The sequence below is a fragment of the Channa argus genome, chromosome 20 (genome assembly GCF_033026475.1).
Source record: "Channa argus isolate prfri chromosome 20, Channa argus male v1.0, whole genome shotgun sequence".
NCBI classification, from domain to species: domain Eukaryota; kingdom Metazoa; phylum Chordata; class Actinopteri; order Anabantiformes; family Channidae; genus Channa; species Channa argus.
In genome coordinates this window covers 7,445,780-7,460,903 of record NC_090216.1, presented here as the reverse complement: position 1 = coordinate 7,460,903, position 15,124 = coordinate 7,445,780, and the positions used below count along the sequence as shown (strand labels likewise).

Here is a 15,124-nt window from a genome sequence, read left to right as displayed (position 1 = left end):
GTTTTTGGAAGAAAAGAAACCAAATGCCTGGCTGCCTTTGTAAATCCTAGTAATCATTCTATCCTAGTACTATTCTGACCTCATGTATGCAAAGACATCCATTCAGGTGGTCACAGATGTTCATTTTGCTCCTCAAAGTTGTGACCCTAAATCTAAACAAAGAAGCAGGAAATGGCACACGTCATTGCTAAATGTGTAGTGAGCCTAAACCTTTTATACCATTTTAGATTTTTAGATATTGATGTTATATTCCATTATTTAAAAATCAATACATAATTTCTGGCCTACAGGTGTTACGTTTTTGAAATGTGTTTCAGGTGAACTTTATGGAAAATTTAAAAAGTTCATGCTACAGTGATCATATGTCATGAAAGTAGGGAATTTAAGTAGAAGCATGGTTATATTCTCATCCCGAACAATTTATCGAAACAAAAGTCAAATTATGTTCAGCTGTAAAGGTTCTAGTGCATTTTGAAACTTTTTTGTGAGCAGTGTGTTTGATGTTTAGTCGTGTGACTCAAATGCTAACACATGAGAGACACATACAGTACATCTGCCTCTAGTACAGATGAGCGGCACTGCTTCCTGTGCACCTCTCCTCAGACTTCCTCCTCTTTTTTGGCTTGTCCTCTGTGCACATGCCTTTGTCACTGGCAGCTTCCAGGCTGTCAAAGGTCTCCTGCCTCTCTTTCCCTTCTACGTGAAGCGTTTGCTCTTTCCACAGATCCAAGCAGCGATTCATGCAACTGCACCTGGCCTCTGGGGTGCAAGCAAACATGCCAGCTGGTATGGCCAGCACCATGGCACATACAATGACTGTGATGTGGATGAGCCTCTCTCTTTGCTCCAGCTCACTGATGTCACTCCCTGTCATAAACACGATGCAGCGGCCTTCTCTTGGCGGATGATTCCTAAGGGTCAAACACACCTCGTATTTGGTGATGGGAAGCAGGTCGCTCAGTGAGTAGCTGTTGATGCCAGGGTCGATGGAAATCATCTCTTTTTTGGGTGAATCATATTTGCCAAAGTGGATCGTGAACCAGATTTCTGCTTGGTTGTCTGTCGCCGGGGACCACTCCAGCATGACACCGTAAACTGTTTGCTTGGTGATGCGAATGTCAATGTCGGCATTTTCATTAGATGACAACATGGGGACAGGTGCAGGAAGAGGGGGAACAGAGCTGATGTTGACTGTGATGTTGACTGAGGCGTTTCCAATAAAATTGTTGGCCATGCAGGTATAGAGTCCTTGGTCTGCAAAGTGAAGAGAGTCGATCACCAGCTGGGAGGTAACAGTGTCCTCATCTATGTGAGTCTCAGTCACTGCCAGGATGACACAGAGAATCAATTGGTAACCTTAAAAAGAGCTCTGCCCCCCAAAATACACCCTGAAAGTTCAAGATACCTCACCGAGCTCATCTGCAGCAGGTTCACATTGGTTTAATCGAATGTCAGTGTAATGAAAAATCTTACCTGCAAATTGTCGTAGCCTCTTCAAATTGTACATCCACTGAATGGATGTTGCTGGCCTGGCCGTGACAAAGCATGTGAGAGTTGCCTTTTCTCCAAGAGGTAAAGTGATGTTTGTCTCCACTGCTGAGGCCCGTGGCTTCATGCAGGTTTTTAACTGGGTCTTGTGGAAAAACCTACCAGCTTTGGAGGCTGGGCCTGAACACATTAAATAAGAGTTCATCAGGATAATGGGTGGGCTGACCATCCTGGTGAATTCAACAAAGCCTTTGAGGCGACAGTCACACAGCCAGGGGTTGTTATGAAGCCCTAAAACGACATTGGAGATGAGTCCTTCTTTCTTCCATGTTTTCTCTGCTGCTCGGTAAAGAGGCCAGTTAATGAAAACCTCTTTTGATACGATACTCAGCTGATTGAATGATAAATCTAAGTAGGTCAGAGCAGATAAGTGTCTCAGAGCATTTTCAGGTACGACATCCAAGGAATTGTTCTTCAAGTCCAAAATCTTGAGCTTCGGTGTGTGCTGAAAAGCCGCCCATGGTACTGACGTTAACTTGTTCCCTTGTAGCCTCAGCTCTGTTAGGTTGGCCAGCCCCTCCAAGCTTCCGATGCTCATCACTGTGATCTCGTTGAAATTCAACCAGAGGAACTCTAAGGCACCAGCTCTGGAGAAAGATCCTGGCAGTAACTCAGCCAGGTGGCATTTTTCAATTTGGATTTTAGTGAAATCTTGTGGGAGGTCACTTGGGATTTGTCCCATGGAGGATTCCATACATAGCAAAGACCTAGGATTATAAAGAGAGACATGTTCAGAGAAAACAGCTTGAACTTGCCAGTTAACAATTACGCTAATCTATAGACAATCTTTGTGGATTTTTTAGAATAATTTGGTTTGTACATTAATATTAAGGCAGCACTCAGTTATGGGTAACACATAACCTACTTGTAGGTGTATACTTAAAGTTTTCATTTACCTTCCCAAGTTTTCATCTGTGCAGGAACAGCCTATCAGACAAGTTGATGTGGCAGGGGTGACAAGATAAAATACCAAAGCGATATGTAATGCAACACGAAAGGCGTCCATATTACTGGAGGAGTTTTTAAAATAGGCCTGTGAGGGCAGGACATGCCCACAGGCAGCAAACAAGAAAGCCTATTACCCTAATCTTCCTTCATTTAAACCTTACAGTAAGACACCAAGTGACATGGGAGACACTGTGACGCATTTATTTATAGCAATGGTCCAGTTTGTCTTTAGAAACACGTGATCTGGTTCATTCAAAATCCTGAAAACTCGTCACAACAGTCCTGATACAGTGAGTTATGTTTGATTGTGTTTCATCATTCAGGTATGACCCGAAAACCACTTTGCATTGCTTTCATTTATTTCTCCCCAACTGAAGTGCAGGTATTGATGCACGACAGGAGGCTTCTGTATTAAATGAGCCGGAGCCTGTCAGGTTTAGCAGCACAAGAGAGGGAGGGCTGCAGAGAGACAGATGTCTCGAGAGGACTGTACTCTGACCTCAATAATCGCAACACTGATGTCATTCAGGTTGCTAAAGAGCAAATCAGCATAGAAGTGTGAACATTATCCACAGAGCTGTAATTTTAGTCAGTTGATTAATTTGCCTTAGATGTCCAACAGGCAAAGAGATTAATTAGGTGATCTGTTGCGTTAGCAATCACCCGTAAAAAATTTAAATTAATGTTTTACTGTTTGATGGTTCCCCAATGTGCTGTGTGTCTGCTTGAATTGCACTAGACATTTGCCAAGCAACCTTTAGTCGTTTTAGGATATTATTTCAATCTACTTTATTTTATAGGATTTTTAATTTGAACTATTTAATTTCAAGGATAAAACAGTTAGTGGCCGAGTTGATTACAATTTGTCACATGTGGATGAGTCCACACATTATGTCCACAAGTTTAAGTCATTCAGGTGTAGATCTGATTGGCACTAAACACAATGTGCAGCTGACAAACAGATTTTATCCCAATCCATCAACACCAAGCCAAACACTGCTGCACTGCTAATGTGTAAGAATGAAAATTAAGAGGGTAAAGGCAGATCCTCACAAAAAAAAAACACAAATTTAATATATACAGATCCAGCTCTACTGAGTCTGACGTTACCAAGCTGATTACGGTTATGTGCTTTAAATGCTGTTTAACCTGCTTCGCTACGTAAATTCTCACTTCAGTGTATTATCAGTTGCCTAGTTCATATGTTTATGTTCATAGAGACACATTCAGTTCTGCTTTAGTCAAAAAGAAGAAGAATTTATTTAAAAATCTATTCTGAGTGTAAAAAATATATATAAGCATCTATTAATATAAAAATCATTTATTTTAATACAGTTACATTCATACATTTATATTTCAACTCGCACTTATTTACACTTTATAAAATGTACAGTACATTTTATTTTAGGTTTTTGTCCCAACAGTAAACCTGGCACATAAACAACATACAAAACGACTAATAAGATATTGTATCTTTATGATGATTGACATAAATAAATAAATATGCTACTTTATGATTTGCATAAAAATGGTAACACAATGCAGAGATTAAAAAAAAGAAAATTGGGTTTTAGACAGTTTAGGGCAACATCTTCCTCTAAAAAAACAAAGCAAAACATTGTCTTAAAAAGTGCATGATGAATTTAAAAAAGATATTTTTACACATTTACACCATGTATAAATATATAAATGTGTATTTTCCCTTTTCTTTTTTTTTTTTGCTGCCCACCATGGTGGTTTTTTATTCCAGCTTCCCAAGGCTTAAAAATCATCTTAAACATCTAATGCTGGCAGAGCTCAGCGGCCTCTGAAGACCCTAAAAGGGGTTCAATTAATTTTCTCAGAACAGTGGTTTATCTAACCGCAAAACAGGCGGTTAAAAAACAAAGTGCACCCTCTGTGGATCGAGGCATATGTTTGGTTTTAGCAGAAGTACTCATTAGGTGGCCCCTCAGTCCGGGCTGTGGCTTCTGAATCAACACTTGACCTTGCTGATAGCAGCCTGTTAGATTCATCGGGATTTAGTCTGGTCAGATATTCGCCCTCCATCCCTTTAGCTTTGGCCCCTGGGCCCAGAGTCTCAAACGTGACGTACGAATCCTGCATTTCCTTTGACTGCCGCCCCAGCAGCTTTTGGCAGCGCTTCTTCAGGGCCCCGCAGCACACAATCAGTGTCAGGGGCACAGCAATCACACATGCCACTGTTATCACCACCACATTAATGAGCTTCTGAGTGCCACTGGCACTGGCTGCTTCATCTGTTGAGAAGATTACACACTGCTCCTTTTTCGGTATCAGGCCTTTGACGCAAACACAAGCGATGTACTTAGTCTTTGGCACAAGGCCGTCAATGGTGATTCGGTTCTTTCCAGCACCTACGTTGATCCGACGCATATCTCTCTCTCCAAATATAGCATATAAGACACTAAATTCAGTGGTGTTTGTGGCTGTTGGAGCTCGCCAGTTCAGAGAGACAGTGTTGTCAGTGTCACCAATCACCTTCACTGAACGCACTATGCTTTTTTCTGGAGCTTGCTGTAAGGACGAAGCATTGGCTGCTAAGTTACTCAATACTTGCCGATCCACCACAACCGGCCTCTGGGGCTCTGATGGTTTGCCTCGTCCCTGAGAGGCACCCTCAGAGATGCTGTAGCTTTCTACCTCATATTTCCCAGTCATGCCTCTGCCACTGAGAGGCTCAATAATGGGCTGCCCAGCTGCGGTGGTTGGTGGAGGAACGTATCTGGCGATAAGTTTTTCCTGATATGCCGCCCTCCCAATCCCACCAGGTTTTTTCCCTCTGGGTCTCTTGGAGACACCACCGCCTGCTTCCTCTGAGCGAAATGAATCTGTGATCACCAGCGAGATGATAGCATCCGCAGTGCCCACAAAGTTGGTTGCTTTGCACACATATTTCCCAGAATCCCGGTAAGAGACTGCAGGCACGCTCAGGATTGACCATATGATGCCTTCCTTTGAAATCTCTTCCTGAACTGAAAAATAAAAATGTAGAAGTGTTAAGCAGAGTGGTACATGAAGAATAACGTTATTCCCACTGACACTTGGCTTTAAAGGACTTGCTGTCCTGCTCTAAGCACATCTGGAGTTAGTTCAGCACAACTCACCGGTGCCGTTCATTTTTTTGCCATCAGCACGGCTCCAGGACAGCTCAGGGATGGGTACTCCAACTGTGCCACAGCGCAAAAGCACATTGTTACCCAGGGAGCTCCGAACACGAGCCACGGCCGTGTGCACCCGAGGGCCCTGGCACCTCTGCAGCTCTGCCTCGTTGAACGGGACCCCTGACAGGCTCTCTGGATCAGCACACCTCAGCCTGGTATCGATGAGTGCCACAGATGATGATGGGGACTTCTGAAACTGGACCAGATCATAGAGGCGGCAATCACACAGCCACGGGTTGTCATGGAGACCTGCAGAGGAAACCAGGTAGTAAAACTAATTCACTTTCAGTAAATTATTATGAACTGCAAACTATGAGCTATTTTTTTTTTCAAAGTATTTTAAAATTAAGGTTAGTGTGGCTGTAAGTTTAAATAACTGGAATTAATCTGACAACTTGACACACTGCACAGTATAACTATAATTAGATCAATCCCGAAATAGCTCTCACCAAGAATTAATTTGGAGGAATCAGTGTCCTGGGAGGGTTTCACACTGAGCCACAGGGTAAGAACGTCAGCGGGGATGGTTGCCAGACTGTTGCTGGATAAGTCCAGATAGGTGATGTTCTTTATATACATGGTGGCCTCGACAGGAAGGGTTGAGATCTTGTTGTTGTGTAAGTCAAGGAGCCTCAGGTTTGGCATATCCGTCAGAGACTCCCAGGGGAAGGAGGTGATGGCGTTTCCGTCCAACCTGAGCTCGTCCAAGTTGTAAAGACCCCGGAAACTGTCAAAGCTCAGTGAATTCAGTGAATTGAAAGACATCCAGAGAAACTCCAGGTTGTTGAGATAGTGGAAGTTGTCGCTTGAAATCCTTGTAATTGCGGTTTTCTCAATACGCAGCTTTGCTGTGTCTGTGGGGAAATTTGAAGGGACCACAGTGATTTCTGGATCATTGCAAAGCACGCTCCTGCAAGAAAAAGATTACAATAAAATAATGAATGCAATTAATACAACAAACAATACAGCTGCTTTCAAATTGTATGGGCTTGTAGACGTAGATTTAACAACAAATATAATACAGTTTATCCCTGAGTTCAACGAAAATAGCATGTAGTTCAACATTTCTTTAAGAAAAAGGTGGTAACCTATTGTGCAGTAACAAGCAAAGAAGATTAAACAGCAAGTTAATCCTCCACTGAACACAGTGGCAGAATAAAATAAAGCTGCAGTGACAACCGACTTTGCATGCAAGTATATAGTAAAAGCGTGCATTAAGATTACAATTTAAAGAATAGTATTTAGTAGCCGCCATATTTACCTCGCCTTTGATCCATCACTTAATTTGTGGAAGAAGCAGCTGCACTGTGCCGGACATGAACTGGCCAATACAGGAAGGAAAACTAAAGCCAAGTAAAACACGGCTGCAAAATGTCGACTCATTTTTTCCCCCCTGCAAACTACTAAACTCTATGCAGCTAAACTACAGTTTAAAAAGTATGACTGCTACTCTGTCTAACGGGACTCTGGATGCATTGTGTTGTCTTGCAGGCTCACAGCACCATACTGCCTCGACTGGTCTGAACCCTGAGATAAAAGGGATAGGCAGGGATTAGTGAAGGACTTGGGTTATTTTCATTCACACGATTAGGCTATTGCCTCCTGGAAGCTGATAGGCTGCACGGTTTTTACTTTCATTTGCGGGGAAACACTTTCCAGTAGTTGATTGGTGGGTTAATTTTGGACACAACAAACTGTACGTCAAATACTTTTACATTACCCAAATATTTTACATTAAGACATATCATAATTACATATCACTGCTAAATGTGGATGTGAAATAAGAGAAACTGACTTCAAAACCCACAATACAAAGACAATTCATCACCATTAAAACAGATTATGTCATAAATGTACACATAATTTCATGTTTTTGTTACAGCCCTTTAAACAACCTAATATTTCTGGGGCCTTTGACAGGCTGTAGTTTGCACAATGGCTGCAACTGGCCAACAAATCACCACTAGATGACAGTGGTGAATTATTAAGGGTTTTGTGGGTCATTCGCTTCTTGTTGTAGGTGGACTGGTGACCATGCTCTGCACTTTTTCCTACTGTTATTGGTGTATGGAGTTGTAGTATTGAATATGTTGATATTTTGCATGCAACTGTGTGTCTGTGTGAGCATGACACACTTTGCAGCTGACAGACTGAGGCTTTTTCACAGGTGCAGAGGTTTAAAGACGTGGCTGCCTGGTGAGATTTCAAATCCTTTAATCCAGTCATGTCTCTGTCTCTTAATAATAAATCTTTGTTCTATTTCTTTCAGGAGGGTGGCCCCAGAGAAAAACCTCCAATCCTGCAACCGTCCTGCCTTCCAGAAACAGAAAGTCGCCGCAAATTAAAACACCAAAACATACAAATACCTGGACATTTGTGCTTAAATGCAGACGTTACCAAGTGGTCACCACTTAGCACCTTTATGGGAATAAACAAAAACGTTTCACTTTTTCATCTTGATCCCAATGTTCAGAGTTATACAAATGCATTTGCAACAGTGCAACCCTTGTTTTGTTGCAAAACCAGCAGATTATGTTGTAGTGATTGCACATTAGTTCACTGGCAAGTACACCAAAGGTCCAAGTACTTTAGAAAAATTATTGCAGTGTTTTCAAGGCAAACATGGGTTTTATTCTTCAGTTTAGACTTGGCTAAACAGGATGAAGATTCTGAGGTAGTAGTACTGCGAGTAAGAAGTTAATTGACACAGTGCTTTTATTCTGATGCATGATGCTTGTTTTTGATGCATCGTCTCCTCATATGCAAGTGTGATTAGCTTGACACGTAAATTTAAAAACAAGTTTTTGGTGCTATTTCAGTGCTTATTGTCTTCATGTTTTTGTATCAAAACTTGAGACACCATCGATGGGGTAAACCAGGTTAAGTAGAGTTCATACAAATCTAAAGTTAACTCCCTAAACACAGATTACAATTTATTGCAGCTGATCAATACACTGCAGTGTTTTCTGTTATGGTGGTTCAGACCGGCTCTTATTTCGTCACAGTCATCTGCAGTAGATTAACAGATTGTTTCAATGAATCTTTTGCATTGTGAAATTGCTCTGCTGCATTATGGCCTCGCACCGTTTCTGACAAATATTTTCAACAGGGCTCATTGGGCGGCGGACAGTCACTCTGACGTACAAATCAGATCAGTTCAAAATGACAAATGAAGTGGTCTGCTGCCAGAGTTGTGTCCCAATAAGCAAGAGAAGCAAAAGCTCTCTTTTTGCTGAGAGTGAGGAAGTTTCAGGACAATATGGGCGGTTTGAGAAAAGGACACTGTAAGTCCACTGGGACACATCATTACTTTATAGTTAATGAGTCAGTGTTAATCTGTGGACAGATTAGTGGAGTAATCAGACTCGGCCCAAATGCTACATTTGAAAATGTTCATAGAGCCATGGATCACTTTTGCTGTCCTCCTTTTGTGCTGACAAAGACCAACTCAGTCTTTATTCCCACATAGGGCCTCTCCCTTTCAATTCAAAGTTCAGCTTTTTTTTTTCCTTCTACTGTGATGTAATCATAAAAACAATGTCTGCACATGATTCTGATTGTAAGTATGTTATTAGGCACACAATCGAATGCAAGTTTATGTTACCGAAGAATTTATGTGATTACAATATATATTTATTACAGAACTTGTACTTTGCTATGTTGTTAAACTGGGTTGCATATTTTGAGGTGCTTCCAATGTTTTATGCAGGGTTATTTTAACCAAATATAGCACTCAAGAAATGAATTAAAAGTCACCTTTTCCAACTTTTTAAACAAATATTTCCTGGCTTCGATCTGGAATAGGCAAGACAGTAACAATATGTGTTTGGAAAACTTTCCAAGCTTTTGTTAAAATGCCTCATTACTCACACGTGTACTTACACTGACTTGGAAGAGACAGCAGTGGTGTTAGTAGAAATAGTGACAAAAAGTGAGATTTGCCACTTTAGAAATTATTTTTCTGGGTTTTTTTTGTGGCTCTAGCTGAAAGACAAAGTGGTGGGCTGTCTTTAAGAGTTGGCTGCACATGACCCCACCTAAAATCCAGCATCTCAGGAACACCAAAGACACCATTTCCCATGTTTCCATCTTGTTTTTTTTTGTTTTTTTAATCAACCAAAGCAGCTGAAAGGTCGTCTCTGCACCGTCGGACCCTCACATGGACTCAGATCACAGCTGTAGGCTGACTTGACAAACTTTTTGCGTTTGCATCAAAAAAGTTGCGCATTTTAGCACTTACAAACTTGCAGAAAGTTTGAAGGCCTCTTCCTGATTAAGACATTCTTCGAGGGATTTCTGAGGGGGCTTTACTGAGCTTAGTGTCTTTGTGCTTTTTCACGTGAAAGAGCCTTTAAAAGGCCTCGGTGTGGTGGAGACGGAGGTGCGCTACACAACGGGAGCAGGACTTGTCTTTGCTGAAAAGTTCGACTGGTGCATTTCAGCATGGCAGCGTATACATTACCAGAGGGATTCACGGACTTTGATATGTTTGCGTTTGGCTCAGCGCTTCTTGTAGCTGGTAAGAGAATCGAGCCCACGGGAAGACGTGTTTATGCAAGAGTTAAAGGGGCAGTATCCTCTGAAAATGTTTGGTAAATAAAATATAAGAAAAGCCGAAACAAGGAATTTACATGAGATGTGCTTCTGTTTTTGAGGTGAAACTGAAGTAATGCTAATATAAATTATATATATATTCGATTATATGTGATGTCTGATACAGTGAACTGAACAAAATTTGAAATGAAATCCCAACAATGCTTTCCATGTATTTTATCAGTGTGAAGTAGTTTTAAGCTGCAGGTCTGCCCAGGCCACAGCAGACTAATCCAAACTCCCTCTGCTACATGTTCATAATGAACACAAGTTCTAATAAATAAAGACTGTGCAGAATCTCAATTCACCTTTTGATTTTCAGGTGTGCTTGGATTCTTCCTCAATGGCATCAGCATCCTGTCTTACCTCAGAGTGAAGGAGATGCAGACTCCCAGTAACTTCTTTGTGTTTAATCTTGCTCTGGCTGACATCAGTTTGAATATTAATGGACTCACAGCTGCTTATGCGAGCTATCTCAGGTATGAAATTCACACGCTGCCACAGTTTGTAAAAGTTTAAATATTGTTGTATTATTGTAAACACTTTTTATTATTGTAAAACTTCTTGGCAACCGTGTAAAGTTTTTGTATTTGATACTAGCCAATGGTTAGCACGAGCTAAATAAGCTGTTGGGTTTTTAATTCAACCCTTTTTTTGTGTGTAAAGTTCACATTTTCAAACAATAACTAAGCTTGGTGTTTTTTTACTTATTGGAAAATAAAAATGCAGAAAATATACCAACTTTTAAAATAAGCTTTACTCTTCTGTTTAAAGTGTATACACATTTTCAGTGGTTCGTGGCATGAATGTCAGCAGAGCCCAATTCCTCAGACCCTGAAGAAGAATAAAATTGTTAAAAATGCACCATGTAAACACAAGAGAAGTTCCTATACAGTAATATTATGCAGTTCTAGTTATTAGCACATGGTGAATGTGGAGGCTTCTGGGCTCTGGTGAAACTTATGGATTAGTATATTCTTAACAGGTTTGTAGAAAAAGCACGTTTCTAGAGAAAAACTGAATACAGACTAAAAAGATCTGAGAATGGAACTTTGGTTTTACTGCTAACGGCTCTCAGAATATGTTAGCATTTCTTGGCAGGTCACATGCCAGAATGGCTGGGAACCAGTAAGTTGATCTGAATGTTTTCCTCAAAGGAGCTGTGAGTGACCATATCACATATAATATCAACGAGCAAATAATAAAACCTGGCTCTGTCAGGCTGGATGGATATTTGCAGTGATTCTGTGCCTCTTGGTAACTGATTCAGTTGTTTTGTCGTTTCCAGATATTGGCCATTTGGTCAAGATGGGTGTGACTATCATGGTTTCCAGGGGATGATCTCAGTTCTGGCCTCCATAAGTTTCTTGGCTGCTATTGCTTGGGACAGATATCACCAGTATTGCACAAGTGAGTACAAGAGATCACACAATATGTTAAGTGCGTTAAAAACTACAAACTTTTCAAATTTAAAATCACTGACATTACTACCTAAAAGAAAACAATAAAAATAAAATGAGTACTTTTATACCTGTACTTATACCTTAATGTTATGTCGCTATAGAATAATCTTAAATCATAATCAAAATTCTAGTCATATCTTCTTAGAATCAGACATTTTCTTAACTCTACAGGACAGAAGCTCTTCTGGAGCACTGCTATTACAATGAGCAGCATCATCTGGATTCTGTCCATCTTCTGGGCTGCTGTTCCTCTCATGGGATGGGGTGTCTATGACTTTGAGCCAATGAGGACTTGCTGCACACTGGACTATACCAGAGGGGACAGGTAGAGTAGAAATACAGGAATGGTTTTAAAAAAATGGCCAGTTTGTTATTTTTTATTATTATTATTATTTCTTATTGTGTAAGAAATGCCCTCATGAACAACAACCTGTTGTTAACGTGTTGCATACGATTGTCTTATCTCGCTCTTTTTGACAGGGATTATGTGACCTACATGCTAACGCTGGTGCTGCTCTACCTGTTATTCCCAGCTTTCACCATAATGTCATGTTATGACTCCATCTACAAACAATTCAAGAAGATCCACCACCACAGGGTAAATATGCTTTGGTTTTAATATTAGATCAAATTTGGCTTTAAAACAGTCCACTTTTCTGTTTCATCTGAACATGATTGACTTATTTTAGCTGTTTCAGTTTTTTGACTTATAAATTACTGGAAAAACCAAACATTTTTCATCGTCAGTGTGATGAAAAAGCATTACTATGTTTTCTTTTTAAAGCTCAGCACTGCTCTTTTGGCAGATGGTTAATAATCTTAGCTTAGCATAAAGAATGAAGATAAACTGACCTGTCTACATGTATAATAATACAGTTTCCAGGCTTTATGTTAAGCTAAGCTAATTGCTCCCTGGTGGCAGCTTCCTATTTGTTACAAAACAGCTATGAGGCTGATGCCAGTCTTCTCATCACATCTATTTCTTTGACAAAATCATTTGAATTACCATTTGAAAAACTCTAAGGTAATTATTTAGCGCTGCGAACAATACAAAAGGTTAATGTGACCTTTTTAAAAGCAGGTTTTTTAAAAGCCCACCAAGGAATTAGAAGGTGTTCACATTGTGTTGTGTCTCCAGTGGCCAGATAATGCACAGAACTCCGGTATAAACACATCATTAGGCTAAATGTTCACAGTTTTATCTAGTCATCTTCTGCCTCCTGTAACAAGACAAGGCACTAATGTCACCTTTCTGTATAAAATGTTAAAACAAATTCCTAATTCCTAAAAAATTGTAATATTGCACCTGTGTTCTAGTTTAATACCAGTATACCCTTGAGGGTCTTGCTGATGTGCTGGGGCCCCTACGTTGTGATGTGTATCTACGCCTGCTTCGAGAACGTGAAGGTTGTATCTCCAAAGCTGAGAATGGTGAGTGCTATTTTTAAAATTATTATTACATCTAACAGTCTGTACAGTCAACACACTGAAGGCGGGAAGTTTTATCACACACCGTTAGGGTTTGAAACCAAGTCCTGTTTTATAGGTTGGGTATGATCAGTTTGTTTTTATACCTATAAACTCATTTAGAGGATCTCGCTAAACCTCTTTGCTTACAATGTGTCTGATAACCTGATTAAGTTGCTCTGTTGGACTACGCTGTGGCAATGGTGCCGTGTTTCAACATCAACTTTTTTTATTGGCTACAGTGATTCTGTAAGTGATAGAAATGATGTCCAAGACCACACGTTGGAATACACTCCATGCTTCAAATCAAGTACTTTAAATATGACAGATACCCATTTGCTCTCACAGGTGCTTCCAGTTGTTGCAAAGACAAACCCCATCTTCAACGCCCTCCTCTACTCTTTTGGAAACGAGTTCTACAGAGGGGGTGTTTGGAACTTCCTCACAGGACAAAAGATTGTTGATCCTGTCATCAAAAAGTCAAAATAGAAGTAAACTTGTCGTCTTCTGGTAAAAAAACTCAAGACTACTATTGGCTCTAATGATAGGTTGCCCGTACTTCCTGTGGCGTCGTAAACATCACAGTCAAAAGCATCAAAGTCTTATTTTCATTAAGTGGGCAGTAGATGAAAGTCAGGAATCCTGGGTCTACTCATTTGCAGCCAACACCATTTGTATTAATCTACAAAATATGCTGCAGGTAATTTATCCGTTTTCAAATTGTTGTACTCTTTTCACACTGCTCACCCATCCATGTTGAACCACTCATAATAAAAATGTGTTGCTGCTACTTTGATGTGCCCTATATACTTTTAAAGTATTCTTTAACTTGAATACCTGAGCTGCTTTAAATTGGAAGGCTGATTTCTACAATCTAGAGCTGACCTTTCTTGACCCGGCTGTCTCAGGCATTGTCTAAGTCCATTAATCAATTGTCTTGTTGATACAGGAGACGTTACTTCAGGGGACTTAACTTGGAAATAAAGAAAGGAAGCAATACTGTGTAGCAGCTGAGAGACAGTGAACTTGAATAGTAACCTAGATATGAGATTAACAGCAGATAAAAGAGCGGATAATGTGACAGAATCTCATATAATGTCATCTTGTTTACATATTTCTGAACATAGTTTTCACACTTTTCATTGTGCTCAGAAGCTAAAAAACAAATGCAAAAGCTGAAAATTGTTTGAGTTTCAAATCTTATTTTCATGAACATACATAAAATACCTGTTATACATTTAGCTTAAGGAATCAGAAATCAAATATCTAATTTGTATAAATGTAAATAGACTAAAACTTAAGTTAGGCAGTACACTGAGCTGTTTATTTAACACCATCCCTGTTGATACTGAATAGCCAATAAGGTAATAATTCTACTATGTGTTTATTACTAAGGTCATGGTGGGTGGTGGGGTTGCATTTGAGTATAATATAAAGAGGTGGCCCCTCATTCATTTTAAAGCATTAGAACCACCGCTTAATATAATGTCACTCGCGTATGACTCCATCACCCACTATGAACCCAATAATAACATTAATACTTTTCTGACAGTAACTTAAACATTCCGAACTTATAACCTTTGAAAAGTTGAATTCATTGCAGAGCTGCTGTATTGGATTAGATTGTACATGTGTACCTAATAAAGTGGCCAGGGAGTGAAGTTTGCCAACTATTGGATGTAAAGTCATCAAATTTGTTTTAAAGGCCCATGAATTTGGACATTCATGGTCCCAAGAGGATTTTCCAGGGACTTTATGACTGAAAATGATCTCCTGAATGTACCTCTAGCATTACAATGAAATTGACAATTTCTTAAAATATTGGCTGGATTGCTAAGATACATAAAAAACAAATCTGTTAGCCTTTGGCAAAGCACCACTAATTTTAGATTTTGCATGTGTATTATTTTTTGTTTAATATGG

General features: G+C 39.9%; 3 protein-coding genes across 3 annotated transcripts; 1 reads left to right on the top strand and 2 right to left on the bottom strand.

Annotated features, from left to right (window-relative positions):
• Positions 1 to 285: 285 nt before the first annotated feature.
• LOC137105856 (leucine-rich repeat, immunoglobulin-like domain and transmembrane domain-containing protein 2) lies at positions 286 to 2,467 on the bottom strand. The gene is made up of 3 exons (XM_067488551.1): positions 2,445 to 2,467; positions 1,474 to 2,255; positions 286 to 1,323 (listed from the first exon to the last, which is right to left on the bottom strand). Exons 2-3 carry the CDS (start codon positions 2,240 to 2,242, stop codon positions 560 to 562), a joined length of 1,533 nt encoding a protein of 510 aa, XP_067344652.1. The 5' UTR covers positions 2,243 to 2,255; positions 2,445 to 2,467; the 3' UTR covers positions 286 to 559.
• A 1,364-nt stretch (positions 2,468 to 3,831) lies between these two features.
• lrit1b (leucine-rich repeat, immunoglobulin-like and transmembrane domains 1b) lies at positions 3,832 to 7,204 on the bottom strand. The gene is made up of 4 exons (XM_067488195.1): positions 6,940 to 7,204; positions 6,128 to 6,588; positions 5,622 to 5,927; positions 3,832 to 5,489 (listed from the first exon to the last, which is right to left on the bottom strand). Exons 1-4 carry the CDS (start codon positions 7,059 to 7,061, stop codon positions 4,420 to 4,422), a joined length of 1,959 nt encoding a protein of 652 aa, XP_067344296.1. The 5' UTR covers positions 7,062 to 7,204; the 3' UTR covers positions 3,832 to 4,419.
• A 2,580-nt stretch (positions 7,205 to 9,784) lies between these two features.
• rgrb (retinal G protein coupled receptor b) lies at positions 9,785 to 14,876 on the top strand. The gene is made up of 7 exons (XM_067489178.1): positions 9,785 to 10,197; positions 10,594 to 10,750; positions 11,560 to 11,681; positions 11,906 to 12,059; positions 12,215 to 12,332; positions 13,052 to 13,165; positions 13,550 to 14,876. Exons 1-7 carry the CDS (start codon positions 10,122 to 10,124, stop codon positions 13,688 to 13,690), a joined length of 882 nt encoding a protein of 293 aa, XP_067345279.1. The 5' UTR covers positions 9,785 to 10,121; the 3' UTR covers positions 13,691 to 14,876.
• The last annotated feature ends 248 nt before the right edge of the window (positions 14,877 to 15,124 follow it).